Consider the following 25,893-nt stretch of genomic DNA (forward strand, 5'->3'; position numbering starts at 1 on the left):
TGTTGGGGAGGCTCCCCCTCACCCTCCACTGACCCCACTCTCGGCCCCACGGCCGGGGCAGCCCTGCGGCAAGGGCGCCCGGGGCCGGTGCTCGCCTCCGCCACCCGAACAAGCCCCAGCGTCCTCGCAGCATCCCCCAGGGAATGCTGGACCAGTATCCCCAGCACCAGTGGCAGCTCTGGAGGCAGCTGAGCCCAGTGCCCGCTCCCATCCCAGTGGCTTTGTGAGCTCTCCAGGCTGGGACGCTGCTGGAAAAGCTGTCCCCAAGGAAAAGTGGCTTTAGGGATCCAGCTGCTGGCCCAGGGACCGCAGGCCACCCGCCCTGCCATGGGGCCAGCGCCTGGCACAGCACAGCGGGCAGAGCCCTCGCCCACAATGAAGCACTGGGAAAAAAACAGGAGAAAAACGCGCTGCCTGCCCAGAACCGTCCCCTCCCGGCAAAGCCCCAGGCCAGAGGCACCAAATTTGGGGTAAAGAGCCCCCGGATTGTGGCCGTTTTCTGATGGCAAGCGGGTGGCTGAGCCCAGCGCCTCCATCGTCGCCCCAGAGCTCAGCGGGTGCTGGCAGAGCTGGGCGGGTGGGGAACAGGACCCCGGGGAAAGGCTGGGGCTGCTCCGCAGGCGCACCCGCAGGTGGTGAAAGCCAATGGCGGAGGGTGCTGGAAACGGTGCTGGCAGCCCGGGGGTCTGCAGGGACAGGGTGCCCTGGCAGAGCAGAGCTCGCCGCAGCCGGGCGCGAGCCAAAGCGGGTTTGCCGGAGCCCACGGGACGCTGCGTGCGGCCGGGCACGTCCACGTACAACGGGACAAGGCGCACAGAGAGCACAGGCACGGGCAGGCACGGCCGTCCTGCAAACAGCACGCAAGGGAGTGAGCGGAGCAGCTGGGGCTCACCCCACAGCTCCCCAGCCCCCGGGGGCAGCAGGGCAAGCCCCCACGCAGCGTGGGGTGCGGGCAGGCGCTCAGGTGGAGCCCAGCTGTGGGGCGGAGGCTCAGCAGCCTCCCTGCAAGCCCGGGCGCGCGTCTGGGCACCAGAAACACGGCTGCTACCTCCTCCTCCCCTGTGCTGCACGAAACAGCAAAGGGGCCCCGTGCGACGCCGCTGCCGCCCGCTCCCGCCGGAGAGAGCGGATCCTTGCCCCGTTCCCGTCCTCCTCCTGCTCAGTCCTACCAGGACCTTTCGGCCCGTGCCAGCCAGGCTCAGCCTGACGCTGCGCGCCTCTCCATGCCCCGCTGTGGGGGAGGCTTCCCAAGCCCCGCGGGGTGTTCCAAATGGCAGCGGTGGTTTCCAGTGGGAAAAGCCTCCTGCCATCAGCACGGCCATCCGTCAGTGCCAGGGGATGTGGGAGCGGCGAGGGACAGAGGCCAGCCTGGCTCTTCCCTCCCTACAGCCGGCTGGGCAGCGCGTCCCTGCCGAGGTGCAAGGGTGACGGAGGGGCAGGAAATCCCAGCCAAGACATCGATTTTATTTTTTAAGAATAAAAAAAAAACCCCAAACAGACAAAACTTCCTGAAAACAGCTTCCTACCTCATAATTTCACAGAAATTAGCTTGGAAACATCATTTGCTCTCCCCCTGCTCCGGGCTCCGCCCTTCCCCGTCCCAAGCTGGCCCCCGGGCACGGGCAGCACCAGCCCATCGCGCGGAGGGGCTCTGCCCCCCACCCCGTACAGCCGCAGCGGGGCAGGGCCAGACCCCCAGCTGCAGAGTGAGCGCCGGCTGCGAGCTTGGGTGCCGCTCTTCCGCCTCCGGCATCACCGGCCCGGCACAGCCCCAGGGACCCACCGGCTCCGCGGCTCAGGCCGGAGGCTTTAACCCTCCCAACAGCAGGACACCCCTCGTCCCGGCGCTAATGAGTTAATAAATTCATTTCTGACTAAGAAATTAGACCCTTAAGAAAAAAATCACCACCCGCTTTCGCCCTCCCCGCTCCCTCCCTCCCCAAAATGACCATGGTTCGTGTACGGGCGCCCTCCGTGCCGGCACCAAGGCGGAGGTCGGGGACAAGCGGGCGCTGGCGGTGGCCTGCCTCGGGTGGGACCGGGGGTGGGTGGCAGCGGGCCGGGCTCGGGGCGCTAGTCCTTGGGCGGCTTCTTGCTGCGGGCGTTCCACATGCCGCGCTTGGAGTGGTAGTAATGGTAAAAGTTCCTGAGACGCAGGCGCTCCACCTCCAGCCCGCTCTGGAGGACCCTGCAGCCGGACGAGGGACAGCTCAGGGACGGGAGGGAGGGGTCCGGCCCCCCGAAAGGGAGGCTTTGCCCCTTTGGCACCACCTCGCCCCAGAAGGGAGGGAGGGGTTCCCAGGGGATGCGCCCAAATCCACACGGCCGGCCCTGCCCCGGGGGATTACGGGGCTCCCGGACCCCCAGGCTCACCTGTCCAGCAGCTCCCAGTCCTCCCCGCCCCAGCGGTCTCTGAACTCCTCCGTGTTCATTCCTCCCACGCGGTCGAAGTCCGACTTGTAGATGCCGAAGAGGCCGAAGCCGTTCACCTCCCAGTAGCCTGGAGGGGGGACAGCAACGAGGCAAGGTGTGCGGGGGATCCAAAAATCTCCAGGTCATCACTTCTGTGCTCTCCCCGCTCCCTGGGAACCACAGGAACGCCCCATCCCAACTCCTCTTCCCACCACGGGTCCGTCCCCATCACTGCCACCTCCCACGGGGGCGCACGGGGTGACAGTCTGGTTTGGGGGGCATTGCACCCGGCACACCTCGAGCGCCCTTGGGCAGGAATCCCATCCCGCCCTCCCTGCACGCCCGAGCCCGGCTGTAACCCAAGCCGAGCGCCGGAGCTCTCCCGGGGCAGGCAGGGGACGTTCCCAGCTGGAAAGGCGCCACGGCAGAGGGACCCGCTTACCGTTGGGCTCGTGCGGGGAGCTGCCACAGCTCAGCCTCATGACGATGGGCGCGTAAGCCAGCTTCCCCTCCACGCAGTGCTTCCGGATGCTGTCCAGGATGTTGGCGGGGAAGTGGATGTGCAGGTCGCAGAGGAACACGATGCTGTGCCCGTCCTGTGGGAGGGACGGACACAAGCGGGAGGATCAGGGCGAAACAGCTCCGGGAGAGAAGCTGCACCGGGGTGAGGGACGGTTCCTCACCTCAATCGTGTCCACACCGGCCTGCAGCCCGGCCGAGCGCTCAAAGTTCCCCGTGCGCCGCAAGTACTGGTACCTGGCGAGAGAGGACAAGGGGTCAGTGCTGGTGACCAAAAGGGACACAGCCAAGGGGGACCACCAGCGAGGAGCGGGGACCTTCCCAGGAAGGTCGGGTGCCCACAACTCATGCCGAGGGTCCCTCCGCAGAGGCAGGGGAGGTTTCTGCATCCCCAACCCCTCTACGTGGGAAACAAGTCTGAACCCCCAAACAGGCGGGGGAGGAGCGGGGCAGCGAGGCAGAGACTCGTGCCGGCCCGGGGAAGGGGGGCAGGTTGTGTGAGCACTGCCGGGATGGGCTGTCCCACCACGAGGAGCCCCGCAGCCCCCCCTCAGCTGGCTGGGACGCGGAGCTCACGGGGGGTGGGTTACCGGGGCAGGCGGGCATCCCGTAGGGCCTTCTCAACATCCATGTCGTCGCTGTCGAAGTCCACCAGGATGACGTTGAAGTTGGCGTCCCTCGTGGCCCCATACAGGCGGGCCATGTCTGAGATGAACTGCTGGACCCAGCGGGCTTGGTTCTTCACTGCCAGACACAGCCACAAACCTCCCTCAGGCTCACGGGGGGGTCCCAAGAGCACTCCCTCCCCAACCAAACCAACACCCCTTCTGCTGGGAAGAGAGAACCTCAGCATCTCGTGATAAGAGAGAACCTCACCCCCCTTCAGCCAGCCTGGGGGATGCAACCGGGGAGCAGAGGGGGTGCCTTCATAGAATCATAGAATGGTTAGGGTTGGAAGGGACCTTCAAAGGTCATCTAGTCCAACCCCCCTGCAAGGAGCAGGGACATCCCTGACTAGGTCAGGTTGCTCAGAGCCTCATCCAGCCTGGCCTTGAACGATTCCAGGGATGGGGCCTCCACCACCTTTCTGGGCAACCTGTTCCAGTGTTCTATAACTCGCATCGTAAAAAATTTTTTCCTAATTCCTAATCTAAATCTACCCCCCTCTATTTTAAAACCATTACCTCTCGTTCTATCGCAACAGGGCAGAGGGAGCAGCAGAGACCCCCGGGAGCGGCGTCCTGCCATCACCTACCGGGTACCACGAAGTGCACCATCACGTCTTGCTTCCAGCTGAGCTGCAGGGGCTGGCACAGGACGGGTTTTCCGTAGAGGATGCTCCAGGCGCTCGGCTGGGGCTCAGTGGCCCCCGGAGCTGGCCCCTCGGGGTTGGCCTCGGCGCTGTCGTCCCGCTTGCCCTGGTGCAGGAGGACGTAGACGTACTCGGAGAGCCGCACCGTCCGCTGGCCCCGCTCCGCCAGCTCCAGCTCCAGCAGGTAGCGGTTCCCCCGGGCCGTGTCCCGACGCTTCTCCACATTGACGATCCTCAGGAGGGTGTAGATGCTACGGGCAAAGGAGAAGAACTTGAAAGCACCGCCACCGCAAGCTCTGCTGCCCGCAGCTCCCTTGCTTGAGGGGCTGGCCCCCAAGCCCACCACGCAGCCCACCACGCAGCCCCAGGGAGCCAAGCGGGGCATCCCCCCAGTCTCCCGCCCGCGCCCCCTCCCTCCCTACCCTCCGTTCTTCTCGTTGAGCTTCTCCATGTACTGCGCCACCACGTCGACGACCTCGCTCTCGCTCAGCTGCAGGTTGCCCGACACGTTGCAGCGCAAGTCGTTCCAGTCGGAGCGCAGGAGCTCAAAATCCACCGAGCTGACGCTGAACGTCCTCTGCCAGTTGATGGAGTCCTCCAGCCAACTCTGCTGCAGCTCCCCAGCCTCATAGCTGTAGTCCGACACCTCTTCCTCCTCCTCCTCCTCCTCTTCCTCCTGGCCCTTTCCCTCCTCCTGCTGGGACATCGTTGTTTCTGACATCTTCAGAAAGGATGTCACCCGCGTCCCCTGCGAGCGGGTCGCCTCGGAGGAGTTGTAGTCAGTGGTGGCCGTTGTCCTGCCTGGGGCAGGAGTCGGCTCCTCATGGGTCTCCCTACTGAAGAGCCCTTCGGTACCCAGGGCAAGGAGGCCGGGCAGCGCCCGCCGCTCGATCTCCAGCTTGGATGGCCGTTCCCACCTCCTGGTACCCTTACGGACACTCCTCCGCCTGGCAGGGTCCCTCTCCTTGGAGATGTCGCTCAAAAGCCAGGGCGTCCGCCGGCCAGGGACGGCACGGAGCTTGCTGGAGATAATGGGATGCTTCTGAGGGGTCCTAGAGCGGAGATGGACTTTCTTCAGAAGCTTTGGGTAAAGGAAGATATCAGGGAAGGCTGGCTGCTGGGCTGGGGCTTTGTGTTTCCCTGGCTGCAGCCTGGTCACGTAGACCTTCTCCTGGGCTTTCTGGGACTTTTTGTCCTCCCTAGGTGCTGCAGGCTTGCTAGGACCCGGCGTTTTGGCTTTGCCACCAAAGACGGGAACAGAAAGGTGGGGTTGAAGGCTCAGAGTCCCGGCACGCTTTGAAGACGTCAGCAGCCCCAGTTCATCCTCCTCGGCCTCGCTGGGATCCTGGGGTAACCAACTGAGCATCCGCCCACGGACCCGCTCCGGCGCGGGGCCGGCGTCCTCCTCACCATGGAGGTCCCTGGGGACAGTCGCCGGGCTAGCGCTGGCCTGCCGGGACGTGCTCCATCTTGCCGGCTGCCCAGGTGTGCTCGCCGTGGCCCGGGCCCGACCCTGCCCGCGGTGAAAGCTGTAATCATCCAGGTTGTCTCCGTAATCCCCAGTGACTGGTGGGGTCTCCTTTCCTTTGGCTCTGGGTTCCGGCCCAAAGCTCTTCTCCTTGGCTTCGGGAGGTGGGTCCGTGGGCTCAGGGCTGTCCACTCCTTCCTCCTCCTCATCCTCTAGGAAATCTAGGGAGCAAAGCCAGAGATAAACACCCCAAGGGTCCTGGCGGCTTGGCACACCTCCCCCGGCAGCACACTGGCCTGAGACAAGCAGGAAAGGCTTGTCCCCAGTAAGAGAGTAACCCTCCAGCGGCTGCTGGGCAATGGAGACCCAGAGCTGGCGGCCACCGACCCACACTCACCAGGGCTGGCAACTCCCGGCTCCACCCGTCACCCCCTCCAAACCTGGGCCACATCTTGGCACCACTCTTACTTCACCCAGGAGCAAACCTCACCCGGCAGGGCTTTGCCAGCTGCAGACCGACAGGGAGGCAGGCTCCAAACAACCTGGCTCTAAACGACCCGGCTCCTCCGCGAGCAGCCCCGGACTGCACGGACACCCCAGGCCCCACCCCAGGCCCGGTCATACCCTGCCGCCCGCTGACCTGGCCAGCCCAGGAGATGTGGGTACGCGGCTTTGAGAAGCAGGGAAGGTGAATCCCAACCCTAGCATCCCGCTTCCCGCGTCCTGCGGCACTTTGTGGCTGAGCCAAGCGGGATGCGCGATCACGGAGCGCGTGGGACTGCTTGGAGGGAAGCTGCTCTGCGCAGCCCTGCCCTCCCCGAGCCCCGCAGCGTCCCTGGAGGCATCCTGACGGGCCACATCTCCGGGTAGATGGGCTGGTGGTGCCAGCTGTGAGGTGCCCGAAAGCTGCCAGCGGGGAGCGGTGACTCACTGTCTGGGCTGAGAAAGAGAAAGGCTCGCTGGCGTGGGTCCTCCTCCTCTTCATCCATCTTCATGTACTTATAAAAACCAAACCTGGAGACAGAGAGGAGGGACGAGGTCCCGGAGATAAGGGAGGAGCGTACGCGCGAAGGGACGTGCTCGCACGCACGCGAGCCTGCATGCACGTAGGGAGGAATGTCCCTGGCTGCAGCACAGGCACCTGGGCACAGCCCGGCTCCGAAGGGAGCTGGGATTCCCAGAATCCAGGAGCACTGCCAGGCCTCAAGCTGCTACGTGCCTGAGAGATGGGGAATGAGCCAGTCTGGAGGTGGCCCCTCCATGGGGGACTGGGCTTGGGGACACGCAGCCGAGGACGCAACATCTCAGCATCGTTTCCCCAGCTCCGCGTGCCCTTCTGACATCAGCCCCTTCCTCCTCCTCCTCCCTGCGCCACCCCCAGCGCCGGCCCCCCAGCACTTACTTCTCCAGGTAGAGGGGGGACTCCCTGTAGAAGCACTTGTTCTCCGTCTCCATGTGAGTGAGGCGCGTGAAGTCATTGGGGTACACGAACGAGAGGTAGACCTGGGGAGATGGCCACGCCGCCATCAGCCCAGCACAGAGCAGGCTCGCTCCGAGGAAGTGGGGGCCGGCAGGGCTAGGAGCTGCGGACCCGAGACCACTGGCACGGCCCCTCGACACCAAGGTGACCCCCAGCATCTCATCTTTCAGCCCAAACTCCTTCGGTTAAGATGGGGCAGCTCAGCCTGATCCTCCAGCGAGGGACATTTTCTCCTGGATTTTAACCAGGTGGAAACATCCCCGCCCTGGGGTGAGGGCAAAGCACTCCGCTTCACCACGTCTCCCATGGGAGCGCAACCCCATCCTCGCGGCGAGGAGACACTTACAAATTGCAGGCCCTGGTAGCGGGCGATGGGGAAGTCCTTCACCACGTAGGTGGGGCTGTAGGCACAGGGCACCAGCACATTCTCCACTCGGGAGGCCTCGATCGCGGGAGCTGGGGAGAAGTAGCGGCAGGTCAGCCCCAGGCTGCGCCCCGCCACCTCCACCGCCCAGCCCACCGTAGGGTCTGTAGCCCAGACCATCCAGAGATGGGCAGAAGGTAGGAGGGATGCTCTGGGTGCCTGTGGCAGCCAGGTCCTGCCTTTTTCCTCCCCCAAAACCTCATGGAGACGTGCGAGGGTCTGGTCCCCAGCCACGTACTGAGGAAGAAGGTGTCCCTGGGGTCAGACTTCAGCATGTCAGCGCCGTGCTCGTCTCGCTGTGCCTCCCAGAGGTAGCTCCCGCCGTGGCTGGCCAAGGTCTGCGGGATGTGCTCCACATGGTTCATCTTCAGGGACGATTCATCTGCAGGAGGCGAGGGCAGGGGCTGAACCCCACGGGCACAGGCATACGGAGCGCTGTCCCAGGAGCATCCTCCAAGGCGGCACTTCCTAGCCTCTCCATCCCTCCCATCAAGAGAGCTGGGAGCATCGTGGATTCCTCCTGCTCCCAGGGGAACAAGGGGAGCTGACTCCAGCCCTCTCACAGGCTCAGAGCCCGTGACTAATCAGCCTAATGATCATTGCCATCAGCTAATGAGCACAGCGAGGACAAGGGTACAACTGATCTCGGCCAGGCAGCCCGGCTCTGCTTGCAGCATCGCTCACCACGGCCAGAGCAAGGGGTGGGAGTGCTGCGGGGCCTTGACTGCCAGCGACGCAGGAATTAAACCCAGAGCGTTCTTCCCTGCAGAGGTGCAGGCAAACGCAACAGGAGCTGCTTTCGCCTCCTCTTCAGGGAGGAGGGTGACACATCGGCCTTGGCCACCAACCAGCCCCCAGACCTCCCTGAGGGAGGTCACCTCGCGCCAGTGCCCTCGGCCACGCTCAGAGCTGCCTGCCCCCAGCACCCAAGGGTGCTCCCTTTCCAGGCAGCCCTGCCTGCCGCGGAGCAGCCCTGAGGCAAACAGGGCCCCCTTTCCCGAGCCCCGCATTCTCCTGCTGCCGGTGGGGAAAGGTTTCCCCAACGCCTCTGCGCAGCTGGCCGAGGTTGTGCCGCAAGCCCTGGAAAAGCTCGGAGAAAGGGAAGGAAGGAGGACGCTCTGCGCACTGCTGGCATCCCCCACGCCACGGGGACGGGCTCCCCACGAGTGATGTGGCTTCACCCCAGGACGCTGCTGGGGTCTGACGGGGCCGGGGGGCGGAAAAGAGAAGCAGAAAGAGCCAGCGCTGACGGACAGCGGCCGGGGGGAGTTTATCTGCAGCTCATCCATCTCATGGGCACCTGCATCAATACCAGCAATACCGCTCCATCCCTCCTCTCCCCATCGATCCCCACCTGCTGCCTGTCCCCTCCGCCCTATCGACACCTTCCGAGGCGTGTTTGATGGCCAGGCCTCCAGTGTACCGAGCACGGGGGCAGGACCCATCCATCAAGCCCCTTCTGGCTGCCAGGGAAGGGGCAGGAAGCAGAAGATCTATAGATTTAATTAAACCTTGCGCCGTCCATCCCCGCTTACATGACAGCTCCTCATAACTCAGGGCCAGGCCGAGGAGCCAGCCCTCCGTGGTCCGGTCAGCAGGGACGGGAGAGCTGCGTTTCCACGGGGAGTCACCTCTGCATCCCAGCTTTAGGAGGGTCGCAGCACGCTCCAGCATCACCCCTACCCACTGCAGCCCCTTGCCTCCTTCCCTACCCCCAGCAGAAGCTCTGGTGGGTCTGAGAGGCTGAGATCTTCCCCCAGAGCCTGATTTCCCAGGACCTGGTTTCCTTCCCGGGCTCAGGAGCCGCCTCTCCCCGGCTGCACCCCACGTACAGCCCCCTGCACACGCGCGGCCCTCACCTGTGTACAGAGAGATGTAGGGGGAGTCGATCACCTCGAACTTCAGGCTGGGGAGGAAAACTCGCCACTGGGGAAAAAGAAAAGGAGAGGGAGAATGAGTGGGAGGGAGGCAGGGGTTCAGGACACCGCTGCCCAACGCCAGGCACCCTAGGACGGGTCCTGCCCCGTCCTCAGCTCCCAGAATCCCGCCTGCACTGATCCCAGCCCCGACCCTGCGGGAGAGGGACACAGAAGAGGCCTGCTCCTGCCCAGAAGAGGCCTGCTCCTGCCCGGCCCATCTCCTGCCTCTACCCCAGGTGATTTGGGATCAGCAGACTTCCCCTGTGTGGTCAGAGAGGGGAAGGCTCCCGGAGGAGGGACGCAGGTTGGTGTCACTGCCCTCTCAGGACTGCCACACAGCCGCCCGTGGTCCCTCTGGGCCAGACCCAGCCCCGCATCAGCGGCGCCACCAACAACATCACGGGAGGCAGCCCAGCCACGCGTCCTGCCTCACGGGGAAGGGCCGATGCGGGGCACGAGGCTGCGTCTCCGCACGCCCCCCTCACCCCCCGAGAACGGAGCAGGGAGGCCAGGACACCATCAAGGACCTGAGCCAAAGCCGACACACACAGAGCCCTACCCCACCTCCTCTCCTTCCCGCGCCTCGCATGGGCGCTGCGGAACGCACGTTAACAGCGCCGGCTCAAGAGGGGCTGCACTGATTTAACGGCGTGCGTTTTGAAAGCGTGCTCTGAGCCTTTGTCTAGACAAGCCCTCAAATGCCCACAGGCAGAGATGCATTAGAGTCCCACTTTTTTCTTGTTGTTGTTTTGTTCTGAACATCTGAAAGGCTTCCCCCCCTCCCTCCAGCAGAAAACGGCTCCCCCCGTATTTGTTTTGCAGGGCAGAAACGCAGATCTTATCGGGACGGACCCAGAGGGGCCCGGGAGGGCGAGGCTGAGCGATGCGGAGGAGAGAGGCGAGGAAGGGGTGTTGTCAGCCTCTCTGATGCTTTGCTGGCAGAAGTTTGACTCAGTGATTAACGACTGCTCGGGAGAAAGGGAACCTTTGCTAAGGAGCCAACATCCTCCCCTCCCACAGACAGCCCAAGCTCCTGACACACACGCCGAGGCTTTGCCGGGGCTGCGCAGCCAAGGCAGACACGTTCAGATCTGAAACTCAGGATATCTCCAAGGGGGAAAAGAAAACGCGGACCCCCTCCATCACCCCGGCCATCTCCCCCACCGCTGACCCGGGATGCAAGCCAGCAAGGGGGCTGCCCCTCGCAGACGGCTCCCTAGGAGCCGCCTGCTCTGCTCTGATCCTGCGTGGCCTGGGCTCTCCTGGCCCGTGGCAAAGGGCTCTCCTGGCCCACAGCCCGCAGGGGACCTCCCCCTCTGCCAGCCCCTCTGCAGGGGGCCAAGGAGAAGGGATGGGACCGGCCACGCGGAGCTGTGCGTCCCATCGCCGCTGGAGCCTGGAGCGGAGGGGCTGCTCCGTTAGCGCCCGTGACGGGAGCACACTGGGAAGGCAGGGGCACGAGGGTGGAGAGCAGGATTTTCAGCTCCCAAAAGGCCATCGGCACCGAAGGATCAGATCAGCACAGAGGAAAGCAGCCTGAGCCAGACGTCCTGCCCAGGAACAGCCCAGGGAGAGGGGGAGATGAGCCCCAGCTCCGTCGGAGCGACGCTGACTCTGTCCCCTCTGCGGACTGAGCTGCTGGTAGTCATGGGAGGGGGCAAATCGTGGCTTTGCTCCAGGATAAAGCATTTTAACGTGCATCGGGAAAAACCCTGGCACCAGGTCTTGACAGAACAAGCCCTGAAAGGAGCGCAGGGTGGGGACGTTTACTCACACCAACTTCCACGTGGTCCGAACCTCGGTCGTCTTGCTTGTGGAGCAGCTCGAAGTAGTAGCGTCGGGAGGACATGAGGCTGCGCAAGAGGAGAAGCCACCAGTTAAAAATGATTGCTGAGCCAACCGTTACCACTGCCAGGGCGATGGGAACTCCCCTGCCAGAGGAGCCATCTCACAAAACCGCCTCCGTCTTGTTCACATGCGGCTACACCTTGCCGGGGCAAGGAGACCGGCAGCGTGATGCGGGTGCCTGCTCCCCCACCCCACTGCGTGAGGTTGGGGAGATTCCCCATCCCCACCCCATCAGCTGCAGAGGTGGCTGCGGCCCCCAGCACTTCAAGCCATGGATCTGGGGGCGCGGTTGGTGCAGCTCCTGTCCAGCCCAGACCCCACGTGCCTTTTGGGAAGAGACCACAGCTGGGGTCTCCTCCCAGAGAGGAGGAACCCGTACCCGATTTCATCCACCCGGGGCGGACAGCGGGAGCAAGGTCACACTTACCGCAGGGGCTTGGAGACTTGCGAGCTGAACTTGGTGAACTCTCCGGGCGCCGTCCACTCGGTGCCCAGCTGGGGGAAGGAAGGAGGAGCGTGTGAGAGCACTGGGGACACCACGGGCCAAGCGGGCACGAGGCCCAGACCCCACCAGGCTGCGAGGACCTCTCCTCCAGCTCCATCGGCACTATGCTGTGCTGCAGAAAGGCTCTTCGGGCAGGACATCCCAGGAGCTCTATCCCAGGGCCTGCTTGTCCCCAGCTGGTGGCACTCCTGCCACAAGAACCTGCCACCGGCCAACACCACCAAGATCCCAAAAATGCACAGGTATGATGACAGACCCCAGGCTTTCCAGCTATAGGAGTTAATGCCAAGAAAATCCCAGAGCAAATATTACATCTCCCGTCCTGGGACATAAGCTGGTCTTTGGCAGCTACAACTGGGATGGGACCACGGGGCAGATGGTCCTTCAGAAGCCACACCAGGCCCGGCCGGGGCAGAGAGGGCACAAGGCTGAAAGAGCCTGGTACTTCCCAAGGCAGGAGAGCTGCTTTCAGGGTCTGAAACATCCTCAGCTGAGCGCTAGGGATCCCCGGAAGGCACTCGGGATGGTTATCGGCATGCTGCGAGCAGGGAGCGAGGCACCCTGCGGGAGCAGACGCTCTCGGTGGCGGCTCAGGCGTCCCCGGTGCAGGTGAAGGCAGAGGGTCGAGGCCAACAGCACGTACCTTGCCCACGAATGCAGCCAGCCGGGAGTTGGACGGACTCTCGTCAGAGCTGAGCCAGAACTCCGAGTTGTCATCTGACGCCACGGAAAACTGGAAATCCCCTGCGGAGAGCAACAGAGAAGGTCACCACAGAGCGATACGGCAGTCGCGGGGGCACGGGCTCAGCCCCGATGCCTGGCTGTGACACGGGGAAACAGGGCCGGATGGACAGAGGTGACAGGGCTGCCCCGGACCCCACGCTGCGGCTGTCCTGGATGGGACTGAGACTTTGCTTCCCTTCAAAGCAACCAGGGAAAAGAGTTTTTGCTCCAGAAAGACCCCCCTGCCCGGGAGCCAGGGGTTTGGGGACTATCTCCAAGAGCCCTCCGACCTCGTGCCAAGAAGGGAGAAGGCGGCAGCTTTTCCATGTTGCTGCAGAGGGAGAAGGGGCCAAGCTCCATCACTCACCATCCTTGAAGGGGTGGATGTAGCCAAAAATCCTCAGCCCGTAGTTCTTCCACTTGGGCGACACAGCCAGCTTCTTCACCGTGGTGCGGGTCTGGGGAGGAGGGACAGGGTCATGAAACTACGAAGAGCTCATGCCCAGGCTCGGGCCTTGCACCATCACCCAGCCCACCTCCTCCTGGTTATCCTGGGGTCCCGCGTGTCTGGCGCCAGAAGGGACGTGGAGGTCCCATCACCACCCACCTCTCCCTCCAGCCTTGTTCTGCTGGGAGTTACCTGCCCTGACCCAAACCAAAACAAGCAAAGGTCTCAAGGACCAAGCCCACAGCCAGTGGAGACCCAGCAGCACCCGGAGAGGGACGAGCAGACCCTCCCTCCCACCCACCGCCATCGGGCCAGGGACTCACGTGGGGAAAGAGCGGAAAATGGAGGTTCTTCCTCAGGTGCCTCACAGCCCCTCCGCACCAGTCTTCAAAAACGTGCAGGTTTGCCTTCCCTTTGTACTGCAGGACGAGAGAGGGAGAGGAGCGTCAGGGCAGGCTGGAACGCGGACGGCAAGCCCTAGGGATGTCACCTGCCCGGCCTCGGCTCTTCTTCAGTGACACTGGGGAGGGCTGGGCTCCCGTCCCTGTGCCAGTCCCAGGGTCACAACGCCAGCCCCCAGGAGACAACCCTCCTGCTGCTGCTGCTCCTGCGGGTCCCGAGCATGGTGGGACAAGGGATGTTGTCTGGATAGGGCACCAAAAGCCCAGCTCCATCCTTCACCCAGCCCCAGCATCCAATCCAACGGCTCACAGCCTGCCCAGGAGAGGGGCGCAGCATGGACCCAGCTGGAGCAGACACGCAGCAGCACATCCCCTTGCACACCCACACAGACGAGGGGGCTGACGCACGCCCACAGGCACCACGTTGACCCCAGGACCAGGCAGAGCCCCAGGGACGTGTGATGGAGAGCAGAAGGAGGGCAGCTGGAGATGGCTTTGGAGCCTGGCATGATGCAGGGACATGGGCTGTGGGCTCCTCAGTGAGGCGCAGGGTGTACCTCCTCCTGGGACCTCCTCCTCCTCCCCCACCACCACACCCTTTCTGCGTCCTGCCCGCCTACCTGCTCGTTCCAGGGCAAAGCCTGCTTGGTCAGGTTGAGTTTGGGGTGCACGGTGGCTCGGTCAGACCGTTGGCCTCTGGAGAACCAGCCATCCCAGTCCTGCCCGTCGCTCTGCCGAGGAAGCAGGAGGGAGCGATGAGAGATGGAGGGGACCGGGGCCAGCCCGGCTGTGCTTGCAGGAGGTGTCCCTAGATCTACACGTCTCGTTTGGGATGTCAGGTGTTGCCAAACCAAGGGAAAAGCTTTCAGGGCCAACGGCAAAGGAAAGCAGGAGGAGGCAGAAAAATACTGGCGAGGTGTCCTGGGGAGCAGAGTTTCAAAATGTTCCAGCTGAACTCGTTTCCCTTCCTCTGCCAAGGAGAAACGTCTCCCAGACAGTGAGTCTTCTGTTCATCCCAAATATTTGCCCAGTCTGACGGGCTACTGGGAATTGAGTACTTTGGGCTCCATCTCCGAAGGAGCAGGAGCAATCTTTACGTCTACTCGTGGGCGGAGGAAGCGGGATGCCTGTCCGCTCCCCCTCTTCCTTTAAAGGCAGTAGGTTAATCCGAGCGCTTACGTCTCCTAATTTAGAGGGATGAGGGGAGCACTCACCTGCCCCCGGCTTGCCAAGAAGGCAAGAGTGGCAAGGAGGAGCCAGGCTCTTCTGGAGCCACCCAGACCATCCTGCTCTTGTACCATGTCAGCAGCCGTAGGCAGGGTCGGAGCAAGCCCGTGCCATCCCCACACTGTCCCAGCTTGGCCGTCACATCCCGGGGAGCGTGGGCGGAGGAGGCCGTCCAGCAGTGAGCTGCCATTGGGACGGGGCAGGGGACACACGAGGGTCCCCCTCCCGCCATCCCACCGGCCTGCTCTGCTCCAAAGCCTCTCGGGGACGAGAGCTGAAGAGGGGACAGCCCGGTGTCCCCGTGGCTACGATGCCAAGCGCCTCCTGGGCTGTGAGCAAGGAGAGGTCCTCTCCAGCTTCTGCTTGAAGAGCCCACCTGGGGTACACTGGGTCCAGTTTGGGGCTCTCCAGACCAGGACAGACAAGTGGAGGTTAACAAGATGGAGCACAGGACACAGAAGGCGGTTTTGCCAGCAAAGCGGGGCCTTATTGTCATTGACGGCTACACAAGAGAAAATCACGCTAGACTCTTCTCAGACAAGCACAGCAACAAGGCAAGAGCGCAAGGCGCAACACCAGGAGTTTCAATGGGATATTTGGGATTTTCTAATCCATGACAAGGGTTGCTGGTGGAACCAGAGAGGCTGTGCCCTCTCCATCCTTGGACCTGCTCAGCCGGACACGGCTTGGAGCACCCTGCTCTAGCTGGCCATGCGCTGTGTAGGGGGCTTGGACCAGCGACCTCCGCAGGCCCCTTCCCACCCCACCGCGCTCCGGCTCTCCAGTTACCGTCAGCTCCTCCTCACGGCTCTCGCTGGACTCCTCAGTTTTCCTCTGCCGCGCCGACGCCTGGGCTGCCGCCGGCCGCCTGCCGGGATCGGTCACCTCCCCCAGCCTCTCGCCATCTGCGGGGAGAGAAGGAATGAGACCACAGCCACCTCCTGCGTCCTCCCCACCCCAACACCTCTCCCCTTTTAGGGACACCCCCTCACCCCGGCGCGGGGCAGGGCAGGCGCTGCCAGCACCGCTGCTGCCAGCGGGGAGGGACGCAGGGAATGACGGCGGGGGGCTCTGGCTGCGACTCCCCTCGTTACATCTGCACTAAGCAGCTTGCAGCGGCTCAGCAGCAGCAGGTTTAATTACCCCCTGCAGCCCGGCCCGCGGCCCTTTACGTAAGCGCCAGCCGGGATGAGCTCCCGTGGGATCTCACTCCACGTCCACCCGCGGGGATGCATGCCCACTGCCCTGCCCCTCCAGCCCCAGCTCTCCCGGAGCATCCCCCGGCTCCGAGCCCCCTCAGACGCACTGTCCCCAAACCCATCTTCCTGCCTCCCAAGGGCACCGTCGCTGAGACCTCACCAACAGCCCCGTCCCGGCTTCGTTACCGCGTGCCGCGTTAATTACTGCCAACCCAGGGACCCCCTCTCAGCTCACACCCTCTCAGGCTGCCAAAGGAGGGTTGATTTCAAACCGCCCTCGCCTCCCAGCATCCAAACAACCGGCTTTCCCCAGAATAACGGCGCAGACTAGGAAAATGTGTCAGTTATTTGGGGGGCACATCTCCCTTCCCTGCCCCCACAGAGGGGTGCCTCCAAGCCTTTTAGACAGGCTCCCCAAAACCTGGTGGGACGGAGGAGGGGTGTGGTTCGGCTGTCGGTCCTGGCGCCGGCGCACGGCTCCGCGTTTCAAACCAGCGCCGAGGGAAGCTCCACGCGATGCTCAGAGAGGTGGGTGTCCAAGAGCCACCGCTGTGAACGCCCGTGGGCCCCCCCAAAAACCAGCTGGCCCCGTATCACACTATCGGGGAGCCCCAGACGTCACGAGCAGCGGTGCAGCCCTGTCCCCCGGCCACGAGCACCACGGCAAGAGGGTCATCGGCACCCCCCGAAGGACACGGCAGCCGTGTCCCCATCCCTCCACAGCCTCCTCCCCCCAACAGCAAGTCCTGGGGGGCTCCCACCCCCCAAAACGACACAGCCTCAGGGGTGCCACAGTGGGAGACATCGTGGGGGCTTCAGAGCCCAGGGCCTGGCCGAGGAGGGGGTGGGGCACCCCTGGAGCCCCCCACCGCACGCCTCCCATGCCATTAGTATTCCCGCGGCGGCGCAGCGAGCGTCTCCTTGGAGATGGCAGCACAAATCCCATCCCCACCGCGGGGACAGGAAATGAAGCTCCAAAGCCCCTTCTTCTGCGCTCAGCCATTCTTCAGCCCTGGCAGCTCCGGCTCCCTCCTGGCAGCTCCCTGCCTCCCTCCTCCCTCGCTCATCTCCATCCGCGCTCCCTCCCACCCGCTGCCCCACCGAGGGGACGGCAGCATCGCAGCGGGGAGCGAGACCGGGTCCAGCACCCTCCTGTCGCCTCCTCCGCTCTCGGGGCGTCCCTGTCACTCCTGCGACACTCCAGCCAGCACAGGCGCTGGAAATAAAGCCGATCCCCGGCGCGTCGAGGCCGCAGATGCCACTGCTCCGGCACGGAGCGCTGGGGACAGCGTTATTCCCCTCCCCGTTGATCTGGGGATTAATCACGGCCACGAGTTGTTCAGTGCTCCCCAGGGACCTGCCAAGGGACGGGATGCTCTGCCGTACCCACGCAGGGCATCTTTCCCGGCCTCAGAGCAGATGATCCTGTCTCCCATGGGATTTGCCAGCCCAGCATCCGTTTGCGACGCAGGCACGCCACAAGTCCTGTCCCCAGGATGGAAGAACCCCCCGTACGAGCGTCTGCTGCCAGGCGCCGGGTCCTGGCGAGCACACCTGAGGCAGCGGCATCCCAGGCTGCATCCAGAGGGGACGGCTGGGCACGGCCACCCCCGCCGCACCCAGACGGGGTGACCACCGCTGCTCCGAGGGGGTTCAAAACCCGCGTGCTTCAGCAAAACCCTCTCTCCTTGGCGGGGAGGCAAGGGCTGGCTCCAGGGACACCCGCATCCCAGGAGGAGCGGAAGCGCCAGCAAAGCCCTGGAAAAAGGCTGCCAGGCTTGTGCGCCGATGTTGATTCCCCTGCAATTTAAACATTGGATAGGAGAGTCAAGGGCAGCCCTAGCCAAACACCCAAACGCCGATCAGCCGGGGTGGGAACAGGAAATAAGTGCCCTCCTCGAGGGAAAGGGCAGCACCTGGTACCAGTGAGCATCACTTGGCTCCCCTGCCAAAAAATTCCAGCCCCTTTGGTCCGAACCTCGCTCCTGCGAGAGAGGAGAGGGTCAGGGTACGAGAAGAGGAGGAGGGAGGAAGCAGTGCGGGGAGGGAGCGGTGTTTTGGTTTCCCCCGGTTCGGTTCCCCCCGCACATCCTCCCTGAGCCCTCCAGGACCACTCCAGCCACGCCAGCATCCCCCCAGGATGCACGGCCAGCACCGCAGCACGGATTAACCCCGCCAGCCTGCCCCGTCTCTTTCCCAAGGAGCAGAACGGGCCACGCAGAGGCGGGTAGCAGGGGGCGAGAGGTGGGGGAGGGCTGGAGGACTCGCTTGGGGACGGCGCTACCCGGGGACGCCGGGCAGGGATGCAGTAAGAGCTCTTCCCCCTGCGAGCGCGGGAGCGACGCCAATGCTTCCAGGGCAGCGCACGGAGCGGGCAGGCGACGCGCACGCCACCGCACCAAGCAGCTCTGAGTCACAGCAGCCTCCAGACAACGAGCCAGCGCCAGGAGCGCCAGGGACAAACCAGAGACACGGGCCGTCACCAGGGATAAACCCAGACACGGCCCAGCGAGCCCAGCTGCCTCCGCGCGGAGCAGGGGAAGCTCCCAGGAGCGTCTGCAAAAAGATCAGGGCTGGGATTCCCAAAATCCCCGGCTCCTGCCCTCCAGCTGGATGCTCAGCCTCGATGAGCCCTGGCTGCCCAACAGGAAGGGTCCCACAGGGAGAAGTCGGGTGGGACAGGCTGGTCCCAGCCATCAGGCAGCCGTGTACGGAACGGATGGAGCCACCGGAGCGAAACTGCTGGGATGGGATGGCTGTCAGGGGACGCCTCGGCATGCTCTGCCTGGCTCCAGCCTTGGCCGCAGCTCCGCGTCCGTCCCGGAGGCGCCCACCCAAGGATGAAAACCCCCGAGCGGCAGACGAGGACTCCTCGGGGACGAAGGGCATCGGCTCGGCAGCGGGCACGGCGCTGGAGGAGGCGGCAGCGCCACCCAGGACCACTCAGCATCCTCCCACCGGACACGGGTGCGCGGGCGGAGTCCCACCCTCCAGGCCGTGTCCCGGCGAGCGACGCTGAGCCCCTGGGGACAGAGGGACAAAGCTCCTCCAGCACCCAGCTCAGCAGCTCCCGGTCCCCCGTGACAGGGCTCCGTGTGGGGTGGAAGGAGCAGCGGCGCGAAGCGAGGTGACGTTTAAACCCAGACACAGCTGCAGCAAAGGTGGCGGCGGCGGCATTGTTATTAACCCACTGGTTTAATTACCACAGCCCGGCGCTCCCCGGGGCACGCAGCCTCCGAGCCCGCGCCACAGAGGTCGAGCACCCCTCCGCCGACCCTCCTAACGACTGTTAAGCAATTACAGCGAGCCAGCAAGGAGTCAATATTGCAAACCCCCTTCCACCGCCGCGAAAACGCCGCACTGCCCGCAGCGCTGCCCACTCCACGGCACCGGGGGAACCCAGGCCGTCGTGGGGATGCAGGCGGGACCCAGCCCCTCCCTGGGTCACTCCTGCCTGTGGAGATGTCACCTTCACCTGCCGCCGGCTGAGGAACGGGTTTCGTTTCGGTCCCTGGGTCCGTACCCCGAGGCGCAGACGCCTCGCCAGGGGAGCTGGAGGAGCGAGGGGATTTTTTTCCTGCCTCCCCCAAACCAATCCGTTTCGTGCGGTTTACCCGCTCCGCGACATCCCTCGCAGCTGGCACAACGGAAATCGATGGCGAATCGCTCGGGGCTGGCGATGCAGCTGCCAGGAGACCGCTGAAGCTGCCAGAGCCCTACCAGTACAAGCAGCCCTGACATTTCCGTGGGGCTCAGGGTCCCAAATCCCCCCTGTGCATCGACAGCTCCCAGACCTGCCCCATTCCCCAGCTCACACCTCACCGCACGTCTGTTGCCCTCCAGCCCCGTTTCATTACGGCCCAGCTCCAAACCGTGCCGGAGCAGCTCCAGCCGGATCAAGCACCCGTCCCGCCGCCCTGCCCATTTCGATGGGGACGATGCTCCCTCACAGCTCCCGGCAGGGAGGTGTCACTTCCCAGGACACAGCCTCCCCCCAAAATCCTCCTGCGCATCGCACTTGTGTGGTCGCTGCCAGCTCCCGCCCGTCTCCTCGCCCAGCCGAAATCCCTTGGCCCTGCCATTGCCAAGGCAACGGGCCACCGATTCCCGGGAACGGCCGCGCATCCCCTTCCCAAAGAGCGGCTCCAGAGAGGCCCGGCCGTGCAGGCTGCGGGGAGGGGCTCTTTCGTGCTGCTTTCGCCCTCCCCGAGCATCTCCAGCTGAACAGCAGCCACGCCTTCGGAGCGGCGCGTTTTCCTAACAGAACGCCGACACCCCTGCTCCGGCCCTCGCCGCCGTCACCTCTGGGCCAGGGGAGCCGAACGCTCAGCCCCCTCACGGCACGGCCGGGCCGGAGGAGAGACACCGCAGGGCCGGGGAACCCGCCGCGCCAGCACTCGGCCGGTTGGGCTCTTCATTCCCCACGGATCCTCCCTTCTCCCAGCCACGGAGGAGGCCACCGGCGACCCCGGCGTGCTGCACAGCATCACCAGCTCGGCAGCTGGAGGAGGCTTCAAAAGAAGCCCCGAGAGGAGGAAAGCAGCACAGGAAACACCTGGCAGCAAGTGCCCCCGTTAAGGGGAGCGGAGAACATTTTTTACAGAGTTGCTTTATCTCTTTTCTAGGTCTCTAAAAGCACTTACGCTGCCGGGTCTCACAGAGGCCTCCACAGCTGAGGAGCGGTGAAGGGACAGGAGCTTTGCTCTCTCCTGCCGTCACCCAGGTCCCGCGGGATCCGCCGGCCCATCCCGCACGGACACACACCTGCTAAACCACCCGCTCCGCCCGGGGCCGGGGCTTTCTGCGGAGACCGGAGCGACAAAGGCGCCCACAATGTCCTTTCCCTGGGGAGGGACCACTCATCTACCAGCAGAGCAAAGCATCCCTAGAAATACGGCCGCATCCCTGCTCCCGCCTCGCACGCTCAGAGCCGGGAATCCTGGGATGCGCAGGGTGGATCCCCAGGGTGGATCCCCAGAGATCTGCTCCCAGATCCTTGTTCTCCCTTCACTCTCGAGCCCTGCAATGCCCCACCTACCCTGGCTTCACGGGGCTTTTTTGGGGACCCTCCTGGACACCAAGGGGAGCAGGTAGCAGCCAGCCAGGCTGGGGAGCGGCGCTGCCGCGGGGCGGTTCAGAGCCAGCCGTGCCTCTGAACGGCCAGATTTGCGCCTCTGAATAACCCAAAACAGGCACGTGCCAAATTTTTCCCATACTTCTCCCCCATCACCTGCCAAAGAGCCCCAGACACGCACAGCCCGTCCCAGCCACAGCACAGGGCTCGCTTGTCCGTCCGTCCGCCTCCTTTTGCGCCCGGCTGGCCCTGGCCGGTCCGGCGCGGTGACAAAGAGCCGATTCAGGGCAGCGGGGCACCTGAGCGGAGCCGGGCACGGAGCCCAGGGCAAAGCGGGCCACAGCCCGGCCAGGGCTACGGGGCTTCCCGGCCGGAGAAACGGCGCCAGCGCCACCAGAACCGGCCCGCTCCCGGCTCCAAACCTCCCTTTTCGGCAGCGGGGACGGGACCAGCTTCCCCGGCTCGGGACCCTGCACCGAGGGGTGTCTGTCTGGGAAAAGCAGCCTTTTCCAGCAGGGACGGGAAAGCGGGGGCGATGCCACGAGAGAGAAAAGCAGCACCCAGCCTCCCTGCAATCCCCGCTGCATTTTGGGGAGCCCCAGGACCACGGCAGAGGGGTGCCCCGCGTCCCCCGCTCTCGCACGCTCCCCTTCCAAAGTCCAGGAGGGCGCGCGCAGCCGGACCCAGGCAGCACCGCCGCCTGCGGCTATCAGGAAGCCTGGCCCCGCTTCAGCAGTGAATGGGCTCCAGCACCCTCTCGCCCCCGCCAGCACGCATCCTGCGCTCCCCAGCCGCACGCCCTCCCGAAACCTGCTGCCCAGCCCCGCCGCGACCCGCCAGGCGCTCCATCTCCGCCCCGCGAGACGGCTGCCGGGGGAGCAGGGCCAGCCCCGCGCCCCGGCCAAGAGCCGTTCCAGATTTTTACTGTCATTTTTTTCCCTTTCTTCCTTTTTTTTTTTTTTTTTCTTTCCCTCTTTTCCTTCCTTTCCACCTGGCAGGCCAGCATTTCCACCCCATTGCCTGGGAGCGGTTTCCAGCCGGGAGAACACCGTAATGGCCTCATTACTTCAGGCGAGGAATGCGTGTGTTCAATTAGGCAGAGAAGGGTAATTATCCACTTCAGAAGATAAGGAAAGGGGGGAATTTTATCAGGGATGCGGCACCAGCACGTTCCCAGCCAATCCCCGGATGCTCCAGCTCCACACGCGATGGCCGGCTGGGCCAAGGGGACACGGGTACCCCCAAATAATCCCCCCACGCCCTCGCTGCACTCCCCAACACACGCAGACCCCACCACCGTCGCCCGGCCTGGTCCTCCCCACCTTACAGCCCCTCCAGCCACCAAAAAACCTTTGTGCCCCGCACCCTCAGCCTCCAGGAAGTACAGCTGCTTGGCGACACCCCAGTTAACAAGTCATTAACCTTTCTTTCCGTACATCCTCTGCCAGCTGACGCAAGCCGGGCAGCATCCTCGGTGGCAGGCAGACAGCGTCTGTCTCACGGTGGCCAAAAAAAAAAAAAAGTTCTCTCCAAATCTCAGACACTTTTGGTGTCCCTTTTTTTTTTTTTAATTCCATTCAATAATTCTCCAACTAAAACGTCTCCCTGGCTCTCCCGCTCCGGCTCTCTGCCAAGTTACAGCAGCAGGACCAGGGTCCATCCACGCGTGCCCGAACCCCCTCCCAGCCCCTCTCCATCGCCCTCCAAAACCAAGGCTCAGCGGGACCTCAACTCCAGCCCTGCCGCGCGCTTCCCCGGGCTTTCGGCACCGACCGGAAAATCCCAGCGCGAGGAGCAGCACCCCCCCGGACGGTGGTGGGGGGCACGATCCGGCTTCCTCCTGTGAAGCGCCCATCTCGCCGCACCCCAGTGCTCCCCATGGCACGGGGCGAACCCAAACTTCACCGCCGGACCAGCGGAAAACACCGCCGGAGCGCGGTCCTCGCCCAGCACCTCCCAGGCCCCGATCCCCCCACGCCATCCCCATCCACCGCACATCCCCATCTCTTTCCCCGCCTCCCGCGGGCCCTCTTCTCCCCCAAAGCCGAGCCCCATCCCCCCGGCCCGCAGCCGCCCCGCTGCAAGCCGGGGCAGGGCCGGCCACCTCCTCCAACAGCAAACCCCACGGCCCCTCCTCAGAGCATCCCGCGGGCAGGCCGGGATGCAGGGCACGCAGGGAGGATGGGGAGAGCAGGAACAGGCACCCACCGGGTTCGGTACCCAAAAACACACCCGGGGAAGGCAGCAGAACACCGGAATCGCTCTGTGCACCCATCCTCCCCGGATGAAGCCGCCGAGGAAAACCTCGTCCCACCCTCGCGCCGCTGCATCCCGACACCCGGAGGGACCCGATCCGCGGTTTTCACAGCCAGCCTTCCGCGGGGCCGGCGATGCCGCGCCACCTGCCCCCTGCCCGAGGCCGCTGGTCCCGAAAGAGGAAGGACCGGGCCCTCCTCACGGGGCAGCCGCCGCGGCCAGACTTCCGTAACTTGTGGCTTTTCCACTCCGCACGACCCCGCAGCGGAGAACAGCAAACAAGCGGCGCCCCAAAGGAGGGGTTGCGGGAGGCTGCGACGCACAGGCAGCCTCATTTCCTGCTTCTCTTATCAGCATTATCCCCATTTCCCTGGTTTTACCGTAAGGCCTAAAAATTTGCAGGATCACGGTGCTGCTCTGGTCGGAAACTTCGGCTTTGCCGGCTGCAAGCCTTCCCCGGCCTCCAGAACCGCTGCGACCCGCTCAGAAAGCCGTTTCTCGCCTAGATAAGCACCAGCTCTCAGTTCTCTCTATTTTTTTTAGAACAAAAACCGCTAGGCGAGTTCAGCCCGACCAGAAACGTTACAGCTCAAGTTTCACCCGGCGAATATTTCGGGCAGTTTTATGCCGCCCGCGCAGCGCAGCGAGGCTGGCAAGGGTAAAGCCTCGAGGACGAAGCCAAACCATCGGGAGAGGGCCAGGACGTGCCCCCCCGGAGCACCCCCGGCCGCGGGCGCGTCGCCGGGCACCCGCCCAGGGCCGGAGGAGGAAGGATGTTTTTTCCAACAGAGAAGCACGGGCTGAGAAAGTGTTGGGAAAGGGGGGGGGGGGGGGTTGCCCCTTCCAGGCAGCGAGGAGCGGCTATAAATGGCCTTCTTTGTCACCGCAGCCAGCGCGGCGGGCGGAAAAACGAGGACGGAGCCGCTCGAGGAGCGGGGGCACGGAAAGCCCCCAGGTTTGGGGTCCCTCCTGGGTCTCCTCCGGTCACCCCGGTCCCTGACGGTGCAAGGCCAGGGTGCCCGCGGTGGGGTCCTGCTCTCCCCAAACCTGCCTGGGCCATGCGGGATGGAAACCGCCCGTGGGCCAGGGGGGCCCCACCCCTGCGGGCACCCCGTGACAGAGGGGTGGGGGACGCTCTGGGAGCCCACCGTGGTGGGGGGCACACCTCACCTTTTGGAGACACACCCCCAAACGCCACCAAGGCCTCACACCGAGGGGTGATGGGGCTTGGGGGGCTGTCCCCAGTTGGGTGGGGGGGTGACACCGCTCCCTCCACCCCACATCTTTGGGGTAGGGACCCCAAACCCCACGGAGGCCTGGCACTGAGGGGTGATGGGGGTTGGAGGGTGCTGTCCCCGGCTGGGTGGGGGGTGTCTCCCGCTTTCCCCTCCCCTCCACCTTTGGGAGAAGACCCCAAACCCCACCGAGGCCCCGCACCGAGCGGAGATGTTGGCCGGGGGGGGGCCCCGGTGCTGCCCCCGGTTGGAGGGGGGTCTCCCGCCCCCCCTCCCCGTTACCTCTGCCGTAGACGAAGGGGAGGCGCAGGGCGCGGCCCTGGCGCACCAGGCTGATGTGGAGGTAGGTGAACCAGACGGCGAAGGTGAGCAGCGCCAGCAGCAGCAGCAGCTTCAGCTGCTTCCGGAGCTTCTTCACCGGGAGCCGCGGCATCCTGCCGCCCGCATCGCCCCTGCCGCCGCCGCCGCCGCCGCCGCCGCCGCCGGCCTAGCCCCGGCCCATCGGGCCCCCCGCCCGCCCAGCCCGCTCCGCTACGGGCCGGCTGCGCGGGCCGCGGGGCGGCGGCGCGGCTCGGCGCGGTGCCCCCCGCCCGCCCGGTGCATCGCCGCCGCCCCGGCACCCGCGGGTGGGGAATGAATGAGCGGGGCCGCGGCGGGACGGGGAGGTGGGGGGGCGGCGGCCACGCCCCCTCCCTGCCCGAGCGACGGCGGCGACGGCCAATCGCGAGGCGGCCAGCGCCCGCCCGCCGCCAATGGGTGCCCCGCGGGGGAGGAGCCCGAGGAGGTGCCGCGCGTCTCCACGCCAACGGGGTCGGCATCCCCGCGAGGCGCCGCGGGCGAGGCCATGCGGGGCGCGGGGAGGGGGGGCGACACAGCGTTCCCGTTCTCGTCCTTGTCCCTGTGCCTGCGAGGCGGCAGGGCGACGTGGAAAGGAAAGGGCTCTCCGTGCCGCGGGGCCCGGCGGGGCCGGTGGAACGGGTGACGCGGGGCCTCGGCGGGGCGGCCCCCCGACCCGTCCCCCCCGCGGCGAGGATGGCACGTTCCCGCGCGGCCGCGGGAGGGGCTGCGGGGCCCGGCCTGGCCCGGTCCGGGGCAGGGGGCGGCGGGGTCACCCCCAGTCCCCCCCTCCCTGGGTGCGGGGACCCTCGGATCCCCCTCCCTGACCGCAGGGATCCCACGGGGGCTGGGACCCTCGGGATCGCCGTCGCCGGGTGCAGGGACCCCCGGGGCCGAGGCCGCTCCTGCCGGTCGGGCCGTCTGGAAGCACGAGGACAGTAATTAATAATTAAAGAGCTGATTGTGCCGACAGCGACCAAGGCCTCGCTGCCGGGGAGTTTCGGACCGCACCGCCTTGAAGGAGCCACTGGCCAGGACGGCTCCTCGGGGCCCCGCGTGCTCCGCCAGGCTGAGACCAGCCACAGCTCACTACACCGATGCACAGGC

General features: G+C 65.0%; 1 protein-coding gene across 1 annotated transcript; it reads right to left on the reverse strand.

Annotated features, from left to right (window-relative positions):
- Positions 1 to 1,443: 1,443 nt before the first annotated feature.
- Positions 1,444 to 24,909, reverse strand: B4GALNT4 (beta-1,4-N-acetyl-galactosaminyltransferase 4). Its single transcript, XM_086749579.1, has 20 exons — positions 24,733 to 24,909; positions 15,476 to 15,591; positions 14,080 to 14,190; positions 13,382 to 13,477; positions 12,978 to 13,068; positions 12,531 to 12,631; positions 11,810 to 11,877; positions 11,309 to 11,387; positions 9,475 to 9,541; positions 7,854 to 7,997; positions 7,538 to 7,647; positions 7,114 to 7,214; positions 6,643 to 6,725; positions 4,666 to 5,932; positions 4,187 to 4,494; positions 3,522 to 3,675; positions 3,096 to 3,168; positions 2,855 to 3,008; positions 2,374 to 2,500; positions 1,444 to 2,188 (listed from the first exon to the last, which is right to left on the reverse strand). The coding sequence occupies exons 1-20, from the start codon at positions 24,881 to 24,883 to the stop codon at positions 2,074 to 2,076; spliced, it is 3,516 nt and encodes a 1,171-aa protein (XP_086605705.1). The 5' UTR covers positions 24,884 to 24,909; the 3' UTR covers positions 1,444 to 2,073.
- Positions 24,910 to 25,893: the final 984 nt, after the last annotated feature.

This window comes from Chlamydotis macqueenii, chromosome 5 (assembly GCF_036417535.1).
Source record: "Chlamydotis macqueenii isolate bChlMac1 chromosome 5, bChlMac1.mat, whole genome shotgun sequence".
NCBI classification, from domain to species: domain Eukaryota; kingdom Metazoa; phylum Chordata; class Aves; order Otidiformes; family Otididae; genus Chlamydotis; species Chlamydotis macqueenii.

Excerpts from the sequence above, each read along its gene's own strand:
- B4GALNT4 (XM_086749579.1), bottom strand. The coding sequence starts at position 24,883 with ATGCCGCGGCTCCCGGTGAAGAAGCTCCGGAAGCAGCTGAAGCTGCTG. Across the intron at positions 5,933-6,642 it reads TCTCTTTCTCAGCCCAGACA|ATTTCCTAGAGGATGAGGAG; the intron begins GTGAGTCACCGC and ends TTTGCTCCCTAG. Across the intron at positions 4,495-4,665 it reads CTCAACGAGAAGAACGGAGG|CATCTACACCCTCCTGAGGA; the intron begins GTAGGGAGGGAG and ends CTTTGCCCGTAG.